General features: G+C 35.0%; 2 protein-coding genes across 6 annotated transcripts; both read right to left on the bottom strand.

The window, feature by feature from the left end:
• Positions 1 to 5,229: 5,229 nt before the first annotated feature.
• Positions 5,230 to 7,717, bottom strand: LOC117324226 (orexin receptor type 1-like). Its single transcript, XM_033879978.1, has one exon. The coding sequence runs from the start codon at positions 7,683 to 7,685 to the stop codon at positions 6,546 to 6,548; it is 1,140 nt and encodes a 379-aa protein (XP_033735869.1). The 5' UTR covers positions 7,686 to 7,717; the 3' UTR covers positions 5,230 to 6,545.
• A 349-nt stretch (positions 7,718 to 8,066) lies between these two features.
• Positions 8,067 to 19,374, bottom strand: LOC117324225. Of its 5 annotated transcripts, XM_033879975.1 has the most exons (9): positions 19,139 to 19,346; positions 16,152 to 16,283; positions 15,263 to 15,493; positions 13,942 to 14,090; positions 12,541 to 12,672; positions 11,995 to 12,069; positions 10,948 to 11,098; positions 9,984 to 10,319; positions 8,067 to 8,265 (listed from the first exon to the last, which is right to left on the bottom strand). In XM_033879975.1, the coding sequence occupies exons 2-8, from the start codon at positions 16,248 to 16,250 to the stop codon at positions 9,987 to 9,989; spliced, it is 1,170 nt and encodes a 389-aa protein (XP_033735866.1). In that variant the 5' UTR covers positions 16,251 to 16,283; positions 19,139 to 19,346; the 3' UTR covers positions 8,067 to 8,265; positions 9,984 to 9,986. The 5 variants fall into 5 exon arrangements, with proteins under 5 accessions (XP_033735866.1, XP_033735865.1, XP_033735863.1 ...); XM_033879974.1 differs by lacking the exons at positions 8,067 to 8,265; positions 19,139 to 19,346 and adding an exon at positions 19,353 to 19,374 and having other exon boundaries at positions 8,733 to 10,319; XM_033879972.1 differs by lacking the exon at positions 8,067 to 8,265 and having other exon boundaries at positions 8,733 to 10,319.
• Positions 19,375 to 21,260: the final 1,886 nt, after the last annotated feature.

The raw sequence follows: 21,260 nt of genomic DNA, 5'->3' as shown, positions 1-21,260 counted from the left end.
TGGTGGTTTCATAGATAAAAACAGAAGACGATTTTCAGTCCGGGACATCTAGTTGTATTCCTTTTTATATTTTTGAAAGGAAATTATTTGGTGCAAGCATCCTGTACCAAGCAGATAGTTACCGCGGTCATTAAGTTCCAATTCATATAGACGGCGTCCTGGATGACCGTATAGTGTTGGTTAGACGGTAAATAATCAAAAACCAAAATGTTGATAGGTAGATTATGTATCAGTAAAACTGGATATCATTAGTGTCATATATTGTACTTCATTTGAAATAACAAACTGTAAACATAAACATTCATTAAACAGTTACAGCCAGTACAACATCAACAAACATCTTGACTAGCTATAGAAAATACTATTTTTTAATAAATAAACATCGATTTATTCCTAACGTCCTAGTACCTTTGATGAATGTTGATCTTACAGCATCTCAAACATGATGACCTGAAATATGAAATATAACAAGAGGCTTCCTTTTGATGGATACAATATAAAGGTTTTCTTTCAATAAACGTTCAGAAATTTTTTTAGAACGTAAATTTTACTTTTCTTTAATTTTTTCTTCTTGCATCTCCCTCGTTACATATTTAGATAATGAGCACAAATAGGATATTTCATAATGTGGCACCCTGTTATATTTGTTATTTATTTTAATTCTTTATATTCCTAAGATTCAGTTGGAATAAATTGAGTCTAATTAGCATAACTTTGTATATAATGTTGTCGCTGATTTCAATCCGTAATCCGCACTCCGCATCCGCGATAATTTGTAGTAGTAATAGTAAAGTAGTAATAACGACAGTACAGACAATTCAATTGCATTGTCGAATTTTCGAGGCAATCTGCCCCTTTATCAAGACACAAGTAAATTACAAACGATCACATATAGACTAAGAACATGGAACAGCTACACAGATATAGTGGGTATAACAACAATATACATATCGTTATGTTGTGAAAACGATCCCCTCGGTCGATACTTAATTCGCCGAGGTCCTATTATAATTAATTAGAAAACATCTTAGGTGGTGTACAGATGGTGAAAGTAAATAGATAAATAAATAAATAATATCACCCATTAAAGGTTTAACAATATGACACCGCGAGTTGAATCGATGTGATTGCAGCGCGTGCTATGTTGTGAATGTTTTTGTTTTTGTACGTGGTAGGTTCATTCTTTTACCCAGCAAATCTCGGCCCAAACAGCGGGTAGCAGTGACAATTTTAGGTAGCAAATCCCATATAACTGACTAAAATTAATTTGTATTAAATCAATTGAATACATATGTAAATAATATAAATGTGTTTATGTAGAAATGCATAATTTAAGCATTAAAATGGACGACAACGCGATGTGCCAGTGTTTCTGGAAATTTGTTGACAATGCTGGCATGCCGGGATGAAAGGTTATATCTATCCGTGGGTATAGAATTCAAAGTTTAAATTTTCGTATCTAATCACCAACCGCCCAGATAAAGCATAGCTAAGCCAGTAATAAAAATTGTGCATTGTACTGTAACAGGTGGCAAGTTACATACATGTACATTTTATTATATTGTATATGCGATAACGGATTTTAATTGATAGTACAAATGTACTTGACACTGACAATGTATTGGACCACGATGAAAACCCTCGGGAATACACAAGGTAACTATAGGGTCAACGATTTAATCAAATAAAATAAAGGTATGAGCAAGAAAGCCAGTATTTTATTCTGAATATTGACTTTTACCTGACCAAATGGAGACATCCTACATTGCAACTTATCCGCAAATGGATTAAATCAAAATTTACTGTTCTTGATGCATTCTTATATTATTTCTTACACTCTCCCATCCTATACTCACCATTTGATTCGGACAGTGTAATAATCACAAAATACCATGTAATCTGAACATTTATATGTCAATGATCATGATATAGCCAGGGAACGTTGTTTATTTCCTTAAGATTCAAGTAGTAAAACATAAACAAAACTTTATCACCTCGACCCGATCAGCTGGTAGTGTTCAACGACACCACAAGCAACTTCCCTGTTTTGTTTTATTATTGTTTATACAATATGTTCAGTCCTAGTTTGTTTTACAGGGTTTACTTGAATGACCCAACATTCTGTAACAAAGCTTTTGATGAGTACATAAGAACATTGCATGCAACTTCTTTAATCTAAACTAAGTACACAAATTCAAACAACACGAAATGTTTTTATCAAAATATCGATCTTCGACACTGAATAAGCTTAATTCAGTCACGGGGTCTTTATGATTTACCTCAATACTCTAGAGCTATTTCGTCATCAAAGCTTTTATTCTGTAAACATATCACGTGTGCAATATAACACGAAACTGGACATCGGCTACACTTACATTAAAATTCTAGATCTAGTCAAACATTATCTGCTTTCAAATGAGAAATAGAGAAAACAATTTTAGGAAACTTCTGATGATCATGATATTTCACAAGAAAGTAGGAAACATCCAAATAAGGCCATGAGGGCGATGATAAATCCTTTCCGGACGTTTATTAACCTACATTAATTGAATGTTTCCGTTTTCAGTTTGTCTGTCAGAAAATATGTTTTTATTAAGCAACCTGTCATAAGGACATCAATGTGAATGGCTTACAAATGGAAACAAACAGATATTCTATCTGTTGTAGTGTGTAAGATGAGAAATGAATAAGAAAAAAATATGTCTCCCCATTCTCCCTGATTAGGAATTGGCTAGGGAGGGAGGGGAGGAAATAATATAAATGTTATTAGTCGGAAAAACCATTAGCCTCTGCATGCTGCCACCTACGAACTGAAAAGCTTTCTTAACGTTACCCCCTAACCTTCAGCCCCATTTCGTTGGATTGATACAGATGTGATGTATCAATATTCAATCTGCAATCAATACATATTACGAAAGAACTCTTAACCATTGGTTCAATCGCATCATATACTTACAGTTTTTACATTGTCGTTTCTTTTACATAATTACACCTGAGTATGCAGTCTCCGATTGAAATCCTTCCCTTTATTCGTTTCATAATTTAATTTAAGCTTACTTGCTTCTTTTCTGGAGATGTTAACACTTGTGACGTTTCTCACTTCTTAGTTCGCTCGCCATTACTTGTTTCTGTTTTGGCGCATGTACACTAAGTATTTCATTCGAGGCAGAGCCAAAATAAAATTTCTTCGGGACGCAAATGATAATTATTTTATTTTTGTTTTTGTTTTTCGTAATTTTGAAGTTATATAAGAAGATGATAATTTCAGAGGTGGTAATAGTGTAAGGTGTGTATCTTAAATTGCTGAATAAAAATACACATAAATCGACATGTATTAGTGTTTTTAATTGATAAAAGCAACTTTTTGTCGGAGGTGTAGCACCTTTAAATATTGCTCGTTTTTCTTATCAGCGGGATTAAACTGACCTTTTTTTGTTTTTCTTATGAAAAAAAAAAGAAAAAGAAAAAAAAAAAGTTGCTAATGTAATATAAGACGAACGGGTCGGTTTGGCTTATGTATAGTGTTAAATACGGTCTCTCACTCGGCTGGTGGAGCTTGCTTCTTTGACTCAGGAGGTAGAATCGTGGCTGATCACACTGGAGACCCGAGTTCGATTTCTGTCGAGACACTCGGCAGGAATGTGTTGTTTCATGGTCTTTCACAATGGTGCCCAAATAAAATCCCACGGTGGTGGTATCGAGAGTCTTGGGTTGAAAATTTAGTAACTTGTTCTGTAATGACGAAATGGCATGTTGTGTTGTCTGTATTGACGATATTGTATGTTGTATTGTTCTGTATTGACGATATGGTATGTCGTGTTGTCTGTATTGACGATATTGTATGTTGTGTTGTCTGTATTGACGATATTGTATGGTGTGTTGTTCTGTATTGACGTTGTGGATGTGGTATATTGTGTTGTCTGTATTGACGATGTGGTATGTTGTGTTGTCTGTATTGACGATATGGTATGCTGTATTGTCTGTATTGACGATATGGTATGTTGTGTTGTCTGTATTGACGATATGGTATGTTTTGTTGTCTATATTGACGATATGGTATATTGTGTTGTCTGTATTGACGATATGGTATATTGTGTTGTCTGTATTGACGATATGGTACGTTGTGATGTCTGTATTGACGATATGGTACGTTGTATTGTCTGTATTGACAATGTGGTATGTCGTGTTGTCTGTATTGACGATATGGTATGTCGTGTTGTCTGTATTGACGATATGGTATGTTGTGTTGTCTGTATTGACGATATAGTATGTCGTGTTGTCTGTATTGACGATATGGTATGTCGTGTTGTCTGTATTGACGATATGGTATGTCGTGTTGTCTGTATTGACGATATGGTATGTTGTGTTGTCTGTATTGACGATATGGTATGTTGTGTTGTCTGTATTGACGATATGGTATGTTGTATTGTCTGTATTGACGATATGGTATGTTGTGTTGTCTGTATTGACGATATGGTACGTTGTGATGTCTGTATTGACGATATGGTACGTTGTATTGTCTGTATTGGCAATGTGGTATGTTTTGTTGTCTGTATTGACGATATTGTATGTTGTATTGTTCGGTATTGACGATATGGTATGTTGTGTTGTCTGTATTGACGATATGGTATGTCGTGTTGTCTGTATTGACAATATTGTATGTTGTGTTGTCTGTATTGACGATATGGTATGCTGTGTTGTCTGTATTGACGATATGGTATGTCATGTTGTCTGTATTGCCGATGTGATATATTGTGCTGTCTGCATGGACGATGTTGTTTGGGGTGGTGATATTGTGATTTATTTTTTGTTCTTTGAACTTTAACACGTAGGCGTAAGTCACTTAATGAATATTTAATTTCCTGGTACACACTGTATATATATATAGTGGACATTAACATTTTTGGACTTAGTGTATCACCTTCCGGCTTATTCATTTGATATTTGAATTGGTATTGATGACGTTCCAAGAAATTGACGTTTTTGTTTGCCAGAATGTGTGTAACGTTTCTATTTTTATATTGATTTACCCCTGTATCGGAATATCCAGTCAAGTATCTAGATTGTCAGTTTCCGCAATATTTATGGTATAAGTTCGGTTATGTTTAATATTGCTACAGAGTTTAAGCACCAATTTGTACTTCTAAGTAAGTGTTACCCGCTGATATAGTAGTAAGGTTGAATTGTTAATATGACGCAGTTTAAAAAAAAAAAAACCCAACTTACTAGGCAGTTTGATATTTTATACAATAGTCACCAACTTCGGATCACGAACACATATGAATATGATGCAATGTGCTGATAATCAGATATACAACATAGTAGCACAACTAACAAGGAGGACAACTTTATGACTCGTGCCCTGACCGGGCCTCGAACTCACGATCTACGGCACCAAATCAGAAATACCCGCACCTTTACAAATGCGCTCCTCTAACGAGGTTGTTGCGAAGCGGTATAAGCTGCAGGTGTTTCTTGCTATGCGATTTGGTGCGGTAGATCGTGCGAACTCTTGATCTACGGCACCCACTCGCCTAGCCAGAAATACCCGCAGCTTTTACCGATGCGCCACATCGGCGTTCTTTAAAAAAAAACGTTTCTATGGCGCAGAGATTGTCGGCCCGATATCCTGACATGATCATTGCGGAAGTCGTCTATAAGATGATATGAATACCTGGATTGCAATGTATTTACATACATGGATGCGAATTGTACACATATTATAAATATTCATCACAGTACAACTACGACAGGAAATTCATATCTTAATCTGTATATATACAGACCAGGAGCAAATTGTTTTGATTTGTAATTATCTTACAATGCAACTTGACATCTGAGATGTGATGTCTTAAAGATAAGAAAAACCTGTTTGGCACAATTAGAATCATAAGTGAATCATGATCTTTGTTTCATTTTTTTTTAAATAAACAAAACAACAGCATTGCTCTATTTATAATCACAACAGGGAGCATCGAAACAATAAAGGTATCATAATTCTTCCTCAAAATTGACCAAGCCTCGGCAAAATACGAACAAAAATGTATGATGACCACCTTAAAAGTACAATTATTATTTTTTATTTACCAAATGATGAATGCGATGTCTATGGAATGTCGAATGTTGTAATATGCTACACCTGCTGATTGGTATTGTTAATCTTGTGTTTCAAATTCGATAATTTCTTTTTTTGTAAAATGTCATTTGTATACGTATTAATATGATTATACACTATGTGATAACAAATCACACCATTGATATTTTAAAGTTGTAATGCATGTAGAACATGTTATTTATTTGGAAAATGTTTGAAATCCGGACAAAAATCAAGTACAGAAATAAACAAATAGCAATAATGTTTGCAAATATATACGAATCAAAAGACTGATGAATAGATGAAGAATGATATAAATATTAAACATATAAACAGTATACACACTAGTCAACATAACGAACGCAATAGTATACAACAACAGCCATCAAAAAGTATATAAAATAAATCTTTTCTTTTTACTCCCATCCATCCATTTCAACTTCATTAAACATTATGATACTTTAAAACAGCAACAGAGTGATAACAGTTCCTGTCGGAATTTTCTATCAAAGAATCCATATATGACAGGATTCACGATGCTATTTATTATATACATAGTATATAAAAACCGATATGCGCCATAACTGGAGATATCCAGAGTCAACCAGAACCGCTCAATTTTAGACTCAAACATCATCATGGCTATCTTAGGAATGTAGCAGAGAACAAAAACTGCGGTGATAATCATAAACATCACCGACAGTCGATATCCAGAGATGTTCTTCCTATTTGTATTTGGAATTGACTTTCGAGCGAGTTTTCGCCCATCTTCAGAGACAGATTCCACGATGGTTGTTACAGTATCTGATGATGTCGCGGAGGACATTGCGGTTGGATCTGATGTATGGATGTGTCTGTTTTTATTCAATGTAATCCTTTTAAAGACGGCCTTTCCTATCAAACAGTAAATCACTATCAAACTTATCAGTACACCCAGGCACATGAGCAGTATCACAGCCTTGTAGGCTATAGCTACACCTTTCGTCCACGGTCCACGAATGTTAGCGCAACGCGTTCCTGTGATGTTGTATTCTGGGTGTATAACAGGGGATGTCCCATAGAAAGCCAGCGATGGAAGTGACACAAGAAGTGATACAGATATGCAGCCGATTAAATTCAGTTTCTTTCTTCGGAGGGACATCTGCGCTGAAAATGGTCGACATATTTTCTGATATCGATGAACCGCTATTACTAGCAATATGAGTGCCGAACATCCTGTTACTATTAAACTCAGCAAACAGAACGCCTTACACGCCGGGTCGTTGGTAAACGTTACAGCATACTTGTTTACAATAATACCGAAAGACGAGCACACCAAACATGCTATCAGGTCAATAACAGCAAGGTATGGAATAAAGAATCGATCTTCGCTTTTGTCCCGGAAACGTAGAGTGTACACAATAACAACGAGTGAGTTACCCACTACGCCAATCAAGATGTACATCACCAGGAGAAGGGTATCGGACCACAGCACGTCCACGAACTCTGAGTTCCATTGATCAAGGAGAGCGTCATCTTCCAGCACTTTGGTAGAATTTTCCATGTTTTGGGTTGAAGTGACCAGATGATATTGATCACGATGCACACTCATCTATGAGAAATACTAACATCTACGCGGATTTGTCCGTTTACAAAATGAAGGAACTCATCAAACAGGAAGTATTCCTGAAATGATGACAGTTATTTTAATGGTTGTATGGATATAGACATCCATATAGACATACCACACATTTACATACTTCCCGTACACATAAATAAACTGTCAAAGTTGCTGTGGGAATTCCAATTTCAGTAAAAATATGTCGAAACATATGGATCTGCTAACTGAATGGAAAACAAAGTATTTGACTGTGTATACATGTACTCGGTACATAATAGGAGTAAATGTGTACATGTATGTGTATACGTTTATTTTTCAACACAGCATTGACTTAAGACACAATAAATATAGTTATTACTAATTAACAAAATGTAATGATGTGTATACGTTTATTTTTTCACACAGCATTGACTTAAGACACAACAAATATAGTTATTACTAATTAATAAAATGTAATGATAACGTCAAACTGAACCCTTGGAAGGGATATAACTCAATGTACATGCAGCATATATCGGTAAAATTGCACTATTCCCGCAGTCATTAAGTTCCCATTCTTGCACAAGGCGTCCTGCAATGACATTATAGTGTTTGTTTGAAGGTAAATAATAAAAAACAATAATAACAAATGAGAATCATATATTAGTAAAAGTGAATATCATCTGTATCATTTATTGCATTTAATTTGACAAGACAAAAAAGGTAAATATAAACATTTGAGCAAGTATAGCATCAATAAACATATTTGCTAGCTACAGCAAAGACCCCCTAGTCCAAAGATTATTTGATGAATTTTGATCAGTGACTTTTGTAGTAATTCAAATACGATTACCTTTAATAGCATAATGTAGGAAGAGGCTTCCTCTTTACCGATAAAATATATAGACGTTACACAACCAGAGTTGTTACATATGATATTTCAATAACTAACAATACAGAAATACCATTTGCAACAATGATGAGTTTGTGTGACCTGTTTCTTCCACAATAGGAACGCTATTCTGAGGATGAATTGACCTCTTTCATGTCATTGGTGTATTTTTTCTTCAAAATATCAATGGGTGTACGGATATGACTTCAAGTGAAATGTCACTAATGAATGTATGGACGTATTACAATGTATTACAAATCTTAACAAAAATATTATGGTTATTATTTCTTGAGGTGTAAACGAGTGAGTGGTAGGGCAGTGCAAGAAATATGTATAAGCTGTTAGCGCGGAAACTGACTATTATTCAGCAGTTGTTATATGTATGTCATGCTCAATAACACCTACCTATTTTGGTAGAAAGTTTCTATAAAAGTTCAAAATTTTCAAAATCTATTTTCGCTTGAATCTATATCGTTCTGTATTTAGATAATGGGCACAAACGGAATATTCTTTGATATAAAATATGTCATACATTTCGGTGAAATGGAAGTCAACAACAAGAATAGAATGGGATTACCCCTCACATTATGATAAATATTGCTATCCAGTTACATGTATATCTTATTTCTAATATCCTTTAATGTGTCACTTAGCCCAACGTTCAGGAAACTTAATGAAACATCATCAATTATTTTAATACTGTTATGAGATTTTATTAAAGAGAGTGTATATTTTAAATCTATACCACTAGCTTCCATTGTTAAAGCATTCAAACGCGCCAACTGTAGAGGTTAAGACCAAATGGTCCTGAATACAGACAGGTTAGGGACATGTTCCACGTAGCGTGAAAACATACTACACACTGACCCCGATATCATCTACTTTCTTTAACTTAAAGTTGGACAGTTTCTAATTTAGAATTGTCCATAGGAATTTAAGAAAAGTTGTAAAGAAATTCCCCGTGATTTTTTTATGCTTTCCTATGGGAAATTTTGAGTTAGCGATGCCCTTCAGTTGAGGAATACATATGAATCTGGGGACCAGGTAGTACCATTTCGATATTTAACTTGTAAGTTATAGAAATACTAATCTGCCAGAGCTGAATTGTTCCAGATTGTGAAAGCGGTGTACATAGGCAGACATTATTTGGTTTTGATGTTGTTTAGTGTCTAACAAATGATAATGCATACAATACTAATAAACAAGACGAACGAAACACTGTAAAGGTAACTATGAACTCCAAATGATATACTTGTTCATAATAGTTATGAAAAGGGACGCAGTTTCTCTGTTGATTGTAATTATATGGTATCTATATTTCATGATTTTACAATTATCATGATAATACCAATACTTATAACCTTGAAAATCGACAGTATTGGCAGAACACGTTACACAAAACTCTTACAATGACTTACATTTTAAATAGATTTTCTAGCGGCAGGAGGTATTTCTTTAAGAAATGTCACTTCGTGGCACAAATAATACATTTTGCCTGTCGACTTTGACTTTTTAATGCAATTGACATCAATATTTCTGGAAATCCATGCTATTCGATAGCCTACATCGTACAAATCTTTGAATGTAAACAGCACTTTGAGCCAGTGCGTTTTGAGGTCCGTTTTGAACACAAAGTAGTGGAATTCTGCAATAAGCTGTTTCGGTAGGTCGTTGACAGGCGTGTTGTGTAATATCTCCGGTAACGCGTTCCATTCCGAAAATTCTATATCCATCTTCAATACATCTGGCATCACCTGTACCAATAGTAGGGGAAAAAAGGAAAAGGAAAGGAAAATGTTAAAAATACAATGTAGTAGAAATAAGTTATACTTATACTTATTACTGGTATGCATGACAGTTTCTTAATTCATTACCTTTGTTATGCGTCTCATAAATAACGGGACATTTATTGAGAAAAATCATAGTGATAGTACTTCAAAAGTAAGTCAAATGTGGCTTCCTAACCGTCCGAATGAAATACGGTATAGTCAAAACAAAACCACAATTACGTCAAATAGGCTACAGCCCCGACTAACAGAAAGACAGTAGTAATACTTAATAATGACGCTGTAGCGCCCAATGGTAAACCTAAGATATGGTAACTTCAAGCAAAACTAGTGGGTAACGTCAACCAAATATGCATAAATGTTTATTCGTATCTGATGCCATATAAATAACTTTCTCTTAGAGTATCATGATCGAGCGTAACGCTAGGATTTAAATAAAAATTGCAAAATAAGGAATGTTCCAACTAATGTAATTTATTGTATTTGGCAGGCTCTAATAATCATTACATGTTCCAAAAAAAAAAAACCATTCAAGATAGAATAACTAGTCAAGTCTTTTCAGTATAATTCTAGTTTTCGAGCTGTCTTTACATACCTGTGTATGGCCTAGTTCTTGTCGAATCGCAGATAATGTCTTCATCTTCCAACGATTCCTGTCCGCAGTTGTACCGATAAAGTTGGAAAGACCCGTAGCATGAAAAGACACGAACGGTTTCTGGCTCCGGATGTGGTCTTTTTTCCGCATACTGCAATATCACATCAAATATACTGCAAAGTTGCAGTTGCTTATACTACAGTTTTTCGATGATTATATACATGTAAGGCATTGTCGACTTGGTGTGTTTTTCCTAGATATAATAACCAAAGTACCATTGTCTCTATCTTAATTGTTCTCTCCTATAATTGGATACTCGGAATAGTTTAAAGGGCTTTCTTTTGACAATGACAATGTATATTACATTCTGTGTAAGTCAAATCTATAGATATTATTTATCAGAACGACATAACCAATGATAAATGTTCACCCATTATTAATACTTGATGTTTTGTTGTATTAATGTCAGATCGTAGTCACTGTCCAGGGCGTTACATGAAAAAGTATAATTATGTTCATTATGATTTCGTTCTTTTATCTAAAAGTGGCGGAAAATTTAACTTGTTACAAAACAACAGACAGATGTACTTTAATTTCCATTTTCATTTTATAGATATTATACATCCTAATACACGACTTGTTTCACAGCTGATAAAATAGCATATCACTAGTTTGTATCTTATTCTATTACAGAAGTAAACAATTGGTAACTGTAGAATTCGGCTAGTTGCATTCTTATATTGAAAACAGAAAACATATATATTCTATTACAGAACTGAACTATTTGTCACTATTTAATAGCATTCCGCTAGTTGCGTTTTATACTAAAAATAAATTCTATTACAGAGCTGAAGTATCGGTGAATATATAATAATTAGTTGTATCTTATAATGAAAAAAAAACCCATAAATATTACAGACCTATTGGTGAATATATGTCTTGAAGCCACACCAGTTACACAAATTTAAACAATACGAAATGTTTCCGTTAGGATCAATTAATGACACCGGTTATGCTTTACGGACGTCAAGAGTTCTTATACTTTACCTTGGGTCAAATGAGTGTACTTTACATCCATAGTCCCGAGCTATTTCATCATCAAAGCTGAAGTCGTTATTTATTCTATAATAAATACAATATACCTTTCGAGTAATATAAAAGGCAATTCTTTTATTTTGCAGCAATTTCTATATAAGATAAATAATAGATAAATGTATGAATGACCAAGTTTAAACACAGCAAAATTCAAAATTAATGCAACTGGAGCAAATAGTACAGAAATAAAGATAAGGAAAACTGAAAAATAACATGCAAAGGAAAACTTCATCATCGAATACACCTACATTATAAATCTAGATCTCCATGTGCTGTATTTTGACACGTGAGACAATTCGACCTGGTCATTCCAATCGTCTAATGTTACGGACGGCGTACAACCCATTGTGATATGTCTATCAATGACACCGATGAATATTCCAGTCCCGTTACAGATATTTACAGTAATTGGTCAATAAATCATACCGATAAATTCCAATTACAGATATCTACATTACAATGCAGTACATTGGATTATAAGTTAATATAATCTCCTACCCAAACGAGTAGACTAGGCAGTTGTCCTTCTGTAAATAGCGATCGTTTGGACAGACATCCCAGCCGCCGTCTTTCCTAGCTCCCATTCTCACCATACTACTACCACACAATATCTGGACAGTATTCATATACCTGTTAACAGAACAATTTGATCATATGTTAGCTAAGGATACATTTCAATTGTTGTAATCCTAAGTATTACTTCACAAAAAACTGTTTATAGAATGATCGTCTGTCGGATGGTGAATATCCAAGAGCGGATAGTTTGAATGTAATTTAAATAAACATTGGAAAATCAAAATCAAAAGTGTCCTTTAAAGAACATATCATATAACATGTACATTACTTAAATTGATTTATGATATAACGTGTATGAAACGCCCAAATTGCTGCACATAAGGTAACTGTAGAAGAGCAAAAATATTACCTCCCTTCATTTAAGACTCATAAAGTACTAATCGCCGTTGATGTATTGTAATAAGCAGAGGATTTATCTCCCTTACAGGGATGTGTACTACCCATACACATAGGATCTATCTCCCTTACAGGGATGTGTATTACCCTTACACAGAGGATTTTTCCCTTACAATAATGTGCACTACCCTTAACACAGAGGATTTATCTCCCTTACAGTAATATGTACTACCCATACACAGAGGATTTATCTCCCTTACAGTAATGTGTACTACCTTAACACAGAGGATTTATCTCCCTTACAGTGATGTGTACTACCGTTACACCGAGGATTTATCTCCCTTACAGTGATGTGTACTACCCATACATAGAGGATTTATCTCCCTTACAGTAATGTGTACTACCCATACATAGAGGATTTATCTCCCTTACAGTAATGTGTACTACCCATACATAGAGGATTTATCTCCCTTACAGGGATGTGTACTACCCTTACACCGAGGATTTATCTCCCTTACAGTGATGTGTACTACCGTTACACAGAGGATTTATCTCCCTTACAGGGATGTGTACTACCCATACATAGAGGATTTATCTCCCTTACAGGGATGTGTACTACCCATACACAGAGGATTTATCTCCCTTACAGTAATGTGTATTACCCATACACAGAGGATTTATCTCCCCTACAGTTACCCTTACACAGAGGACGTAGCTCCCTTACAGTAATGTGTTGTACTCGTGAACAAAGAGGAATAAGAAATTGCCCCCCCCCCCCCCCCCCCCACCCCCCCACCCCCCACCCCTTACAGTTATATGTACTACCCATGCATGGACACACAGAAATCCCCCACCGCCGCCCCCTCCCCCCTCCCACACACACAAAGGAAATTTGTCCCTTCATTGTATTATACATATTGCTGACAAATAATATAGTTTGTTTTCCTTATTATGTATGTATGTATCTTACAATATATCCAAACTTACGCTTGTAGTAAGGTGTCTAGATGGGACACCGACATGACACACATTTCGGCCTTAGTCGGCAGTCTCCCAAGTAGTAGAGCATCACGGAGATAATTGCCATCTGGCGGTGCCTTTGTGGTCAAACATTCATGAATCTGGGGACTTACTTTCTGATAAATAGGAATATGAATAAAGTAAAAATAGATACAATATCCAAATTTGCTTATTATGTATATCTTCTGTACCAATATCGGGTAAATTTTGAGTAAACGCGTCCTTGATTTCCCAAATTTATGTGTCTAGTATCACTGACGAATCTCCGAAAGAAAATAAAAGTCTGCAAGATTAAGACTTATTAGTTATTCTACATATATTCGAATTGGACTTCTTGAATTCTTTTTAACTTTCCTTTTTGAAAATATTCCATCACAAATGAATCGTATAACTATAAGTAACTTCACAGGATATCTGTATCCATAAAAAGTACCCGGGTATATCTGACATCGTATTCTTTTACATTTCAATCAATGTTTTTGACGGTTTGGAAAATAAGTTAAGATGTATTCTTTAATCTGGCTCAATTAAACAGCATCAATGTAATATTTATGATTAAAAACGGTTTATTTTGTTAATGCTGTACAGCTATTGTTTTCTCAATTATACACTGCTTATGAGTAGGAACTACAAGTACATATAATGACTACAATTTCATGTACCATGCAGGTATTATAGCGCTTGATGATAACAATGAGAACTATATTTGCCGTTTCAGAACTATTTATATACAAACAATAGAGCTCAAGAAAATGTTCCAATGGGTTAAGTACAGATTATTTCAAGTTGAAAGTACAGTACAGAAATAGTAGATTAAATGTATAGAGCTGTACATATATAAGTGCTTTAATACCTTAGGAAACGAAATTAATTTATTATACTGTACTTCCAAAGTCAGGTATGATATCCCACAGCCAGGCCGTCTAATATTGTCAAAAAGCTTTCACAACCTCGTTCACGCCAACAACCTTCCTTTTAAGGACCTGACGGTCTAACCTACAATCCTCACCCATAGTCAAGCGAAAGTTAGGACGATTTGAAGAAAAGACAGATAACCCACAAAAGTGCAATACAGGGCAATAGGTATATCATGCAAGCATGCGAAAGCAATAACATATTAAGCGAAAGACAGACAACATTTGAAAACAGTCAAAGCAACTAAGCATTCCTATATAGTAGGGTAGTACAATAAGAACAATACTTGTACAATTGTGGGGAGAAAAGGATCTGGACTAGAATTATAGATAACTTACCTGAAGACTTATGAAGGTGTTACATGTGTACTTACTAATGTATTGGCGATGGGTTTCGCTGGTTTCGAAGACATGATGAGCGGTTTTTGAGTGGACTTCATTAGTGATTTTACGGCAGTGTGGTTTTTCATTGACGTCGTCTTCCTTGTCTGCATGGTAACTACCTCTGAACCCTGATTTCCGTTAGAATTTGAATTAATGGTTTTATCAGAAAGGCTTGGGATATAGTTAAGAGTCTTTGTCACTCTATCTGTTTGATACCCCTCCTATAAGTAACAATTATGTAAGGTAAGACTGATGCTCCAGCTGGCGTTACTTTAATACAAACACGAAAAGCCAATCTTTATTAAACAGTGCAAAAACAACCAAACAGACGCCACAGCTCGTGAACAATAATGGTATTCGCTGATGATACTATCTAATATCTTCACGGGGTGAAACATATATGATGCAACAAATGGTTGTTTAACCTTAACATGGGCTATGCTTACTATGTAGGCCTACATTGATAAATGGTTTATTACCAAAGATCAAGTATCCGTTATAGGAGTAGCAAGACCTCATGAACAGAATAATACAAACGATACAAGAAATAGTTCAAAAGGACGGCGGTGTATACGGCCAGTATGATAAATAGTCATTTTGTACGTACAACTTAGCATCTTAAGTAAAAGATAGTATCATCTACGTATGTTCATATATACAACGATCACGTCTATAGAATTACCCGCATGTACACAAATGAAAAGTTAGCAACACGCGCATGTGCACACATCACATATACCTATAGCGACACCAAAATGTGCACACATCACAAGAAGCACGTGCATGTACAAATATCATAAGACAGAACATCTGTCACAATAACGCTTTCGATCGGTGTATAATCATCAAGTGACAATTACAGAGTTTGTTTTTTCTTACCTCATAAAGAAGCAGTAAACCCGTACAAAGTATAAGAAAGAGAAAGGCTGAGACAGGGTGCAGCTTGAAGGAACATTTCCCATACGCCAGTTCCATCATCTTGTGTGTCTATATAATCGAGTATAAAGTGTTCTGAAAATATGAGATATGCAATGTTTTGTTTTATCTCAAATTACAACATAAAATCTACTCGGCTGGAGTCAAAGACAGAACTACATGTATTCAACAGCGTCAACAGACCAGGCCAAAATATACCACGGAGTGAACATATCGGACTAAAAATATACCACGTCAACATCACATCACACCAAAATATACCACAGCGTCTACACATCATACCAAAATATACCACAGTACATCACATCACAACAAAATATACCACAGCGTCAACACATCACACCAAAATATACCACAGTACATCACATCACACCAAAATATACCACAGCGTCAACACATCACACCAAAATATACCACAGCGTCAACACATCACACCAAAATATACCACAGTACATCACATCATACCAAAATATACCACAGTACATCACATCATACCAAAATATACCACAGTGTCAACACATCACACCAAAATATACCACAGTGTCAACACATCACACCAAAATATACCAGTGTCAACACATCACACCAAAATATACCACAGCGCCAACACATCATACCAAAATATACCACAGTACATCACATCACATCAAAATATACCACAGCGGAACACATTCCACAATATACCACAGTGTCAACACATCACACCAAAATATCCACAGTGTCACATCATCACTACCAAAATTACCATGTCAACATCACTCATACCAAAATATACCACAGTACATCACATCACATCAAAATATACCACAGCGTCAACACATCACACCAAAATATACCACAGTGTCAACACATCACACCAAAATATACCACAGTGTCAACACATCACACCAAAATATACCAGTGTCAACACATCACACCAAAATATACCACAGTGTCAACACATCACAACAAAATATACCACAGTGTCAACACATCACACATGTACCAAAATGTACCACAGTACATCACACCGAAATATACCACAGCGCCAACACATCACACCAAAATATACCACAGCGCCAACACATCACACCAAAATATACCACAGCGTCAACACATCACACCAAAACATACCACAGTGTCAACACATCATACATGTACCAAAATATACCACAGTGTCAACACATCACACCAAAATATACAACAGCGACAACATATACCAGTGTCAAAATATCACACCAAAATATACCAGATCGTCAACACATTACACCAGAATATACCACAGCGACAATACACCAAACCCAAATATTCCAGAGCGCCAAAATAGATTATATCTGATTCAATTAAAGCACTCTGATGATTCGGTTCAGTGATTAAAGAGAGACGCGTGTTGATAAAGAAAATGTACGACACAGGGATTGGAGAATCGTTTTATGTTCTACATGGCGGTCCCATTAGGACACGGGCTAAGTTAGGAACAATTCCAACAAAATTCAATATGTAATTGATTTTCTATGAGAATACATACAGTCCTTGATCCTATTAAGAGAAAGTCAATCTTATTCCTTTTAAGTCAAACCTGCTGCATATGATATGCAGAGATATAGGTTTACGAATATAAGTTTTTGAATTACGTTTATCAGCATCTCATTGCGAAATAAATTCCATATCCCTTTAATATGTATCCAGTTTTTACCCAAACAAAGATGGTTACCCTTCCGAAACACGTTTTATTCTCATTTTAATATTTCTATTGTCTTTGTGTTCATCTGTATTATATTGTTCATAGAGTGTCATCATTTATTTCAAGATATAATTCTGAATACTAATCGCAGACACTATATATATATATATATATATATATATATATACATGTAGGACAAGAGGGCACTTAGATCTTCTACAATATACAATGTATCTAGACATGGATCCATAGTTATCGATCTCTATAGACAACACGTGTACTTACCTGCAATTTGTAAACGGCCGTCAACATCTCTTAACTACTATCATTGCTATTTATTGACTGTCATTAGCGGATTTTTCCCCCGTTGTTAAGCTATCAATTCCTGTATTGTTTAGATCAATACTGTTTCGCATTGTGTTCCCAAAGTAGACCTATCTTGATTATAATAACATTATCGCCTAATTTCCGCCCAATATAATTGGTCACATTATAGATATCTACATTATAGTCGGTTTCCCCAGCTGCCCGTCTATAGAAACAGTATATTTGCATCGGTAAAATATCTGACATTATTACCAGAAGATCAGAATCCCAACAGGAAGTCGCTTTGAATTATTTATACATGCACAACTAAGAATAAACATATTGAGTAAATACATTGTACATACAGATTCTATGTCACACCAGAGACTTGTATATCTGATATACAAGTTTCTGGTCACACTACACCCAGATCTACACGGTATTTTTAAATAAGAATTAATCAGATCGAGGTTATTCCCTACAACTATTAGACGGTATCGTTCCACCGATGTGTATATATAAACTATTGTTACATGTATTTAAATGTGTCCTTGGTGGGGTATCATACAGGCACTCAATTATATAACCGTCGAATCCGACAAACTTTGGTTCCCTTTATACCACATACAGGTGCAGAATATAATCAAATCAGGGTTCATTTAACGTTTTAAGTGGTACATACAACGTGAATATGTATTTCGAACTGCGATAAAAATGAAAATTGGTGAAAAAAAATCTGACTCAAATATCTACTGTCGTTCTTCAGCTTATCTTGTCATTTCCTGTCCTTGTCGTTATTTCTCTACTTTTTCTTTGTATTTTTGTATTTTTAAGAAAGTCAATGTTATTACACAAATATAATTTTAGAACAGTAAATGAATGTTAAAACGCTGTAATGCTGAATATCGACGAGATATGTCATTGCATTAAAGATATTAAATTAAATTGTATCATTACTTACATGTACCAAGCAAATTTAGTTGTTCCACAGAAAGACACTACCGTTATCCACTACATCCAATAACTTTCACCTATAAAGAATCACATATCCTTGTTTCTTACAGTCCAAAAGTGTATGCTAAAGCTTTAAATACTAACCTACGCGTATATTGAGGATTAAGTATACATTGTAGTGTGACTTTGTACGTAAACGTATATGTACATGTACTGCCTACCCGTGACCCGCGTCCACTACCCGTGACCCGTGTCCACTATACCCGTGACCCGTGTCCGTGCGCCTCAGGTCTCTATCGAAACTGACACGAGTACAGCCAGTGGTTCGCTAACGTATTACAGTTAAATCTTAATATGACAAGGGATTCTAGTGATAAAGTCTGTTGTACGAGCATCATCATCATCATCATCATCACGTAAAAGTAATACAAATACGGGTTGAAACTGACTTCACGCATTATAATTTCTATATATATCTCATAAACTAAAATGTATCGTATTTACTGTAATGGTTATCTGTAACAACAATTCAGTCAATATTTAAACTGAATTCCGCAAATAATTTCACGCCTAAAAAGTCTTACATAAAAGTAGGGTTGATTAGTTTATCGGCAACAGAAAAATACCATTGAATTATTTTCAATAGTCAACGGACAGACACTTCTACACAAACTTTGGTATCCGATCGGTGTGTGCTAATTTGTTAATACCATTATTTTGATATTCTATCGATAAACCAAGAATACAAGCTTGATTCCTGACATGGCGCCGAGTACTAGTTATTGCAGTGCATGTATGAATCATTTAGTTGTAGACGTATTTAATTAGAAAGTTGAAGATTTTATATCCTACGGGGGAAAGAACTAGTTTTGCCAAAATGTAAACGTTGACATATACAGACTACATCTCCACTTCAGACAAAACAACAATAATTGCATATTTTCTGTTACATATATCGACCATACTGTTTTGTCCATCCTGTTATTATATCAATATTATATGTAACCAATAGTACATGATTTGACTAAGTATAGACTTTTATATTTAATATAACTTATGTCAGTGAATTGTATCATGCAAATCTTATTTTCGAAGCCAATAAGATCCTGGCTATATGTACAAACTCTGAACTCGTTCTCCACTTTGTAATTTATATTGCTGTTCACGTATATTACGACTTTGTATATTATAACATGTGCTAATGGGCAATATGGCCCACAGTTAATAAAGAAATTGAAATTGAAATTGAAATTGATGTTTGTATTTCAGTGACGCAGTGTCAAGATAAAACATTGTACTAATTTTATGTCGGCTATATATGTGTGAGCTTTTTCTATACAATGTACTTTTTTTTCAAACATGTAACGGGAAACACATAGGTTTTAACTTCAGTATCAAGCTTCAAAACTTTTCAACTGTACAAGTAACACACGTGTACTTGATATACACGTACACGTGTACTGATATACACATAAAACCCCGAAACTTTAAAATGTGGACTTAAATCCCTTTATATACCAAGATGTTAAAATACTCCGCTGAATACGGTTATAACAAAGAAGTAAAGAAGTTGAGTTTTGATTCAAATGTCTTTTATCAACAATGTTCGTTTATCTTGGTGGTTGAGTAATAGACATTTAGCCAGTAACAACAATGGTTATTGTGTAAATCCTTGAATCAAATGTGTTTAAAGCCAAAGTATGAAATGAACGGATCAGTGTGGCTTACAAATACAGAGTGCATTGAACATGGTCACTCAGCTGACAGAGCATGCTTCTTTGGCTCAGTTGGTAGAGCCGGATATTATAAACCGGGGTTCGATTCCTGGCGGGTCACGCGACAAAAAGTGTCTCCCTTCTTGTTTCACATGTTAGGCTATTACGGACGGCCTAGATCAAGCATATAGTTGTTTGAAGTTTGATGGTCACTAGTATAACGTTATATATGTAAGCACCGATCTATCGCATTTAACATATGAGGTTATCCAGAGTTAATCTACAGCACATATAGGGCCTAATTAGCAAACAAAATTCAGCAATCGACATAATCTGGGTAATGTATACATTGTAGATTGCATTCCCCAACAACGTATTCTTGTTTTCATTTCCTTGCTACAATGACAGGACATA

This window comes from Pecten maximus, chromosome 3, assembly GCF_902652985.1.
Source record: "Pecten maximus chromosome 3, xPecMax1.1, whole genome shotgun sequence".
Classification (NCBI taxonomy): Eukaryota; Metazoa; Mollusca; class Bivalvia; order Pectinida; family Pectinidae; genus Pecten; species Pecten maximus.
Note: the sequence above shows the minus strand (reverse complement) of the source record. Positions and strands in the feature narration are given on the sequence as shown.

Coding starts and splice junctions, on each gene's coding strand:
- LOC117324226 (XM_033879978.1), bottom strand. CDS start 7,685: ATGAGTGTGCATCGTGATCAATATCATCTGGTCACTTCAACCCAAAAC.
- LOC117324225 (XM_033879974.1), bottom strand. CDS start 16,250: ATGATGGAACTGGCGTATGGGAAATGTTCCTTCAAGCTGCACCCTGTC. Junction 12,673..13,941: donor CTAGACACCTTACTACAAGC/GTAAGTTTGGAT, acceptor TTCTGTTAACAG/GTATATGAATACTGTCCAGA. Junction 10,320..10,947: donor AAGAACTAGGCCATACACAG/GTATGTAAAGAC, acceptor CTATTGGTACAG/GTGATGCCAGATGTATTGAA.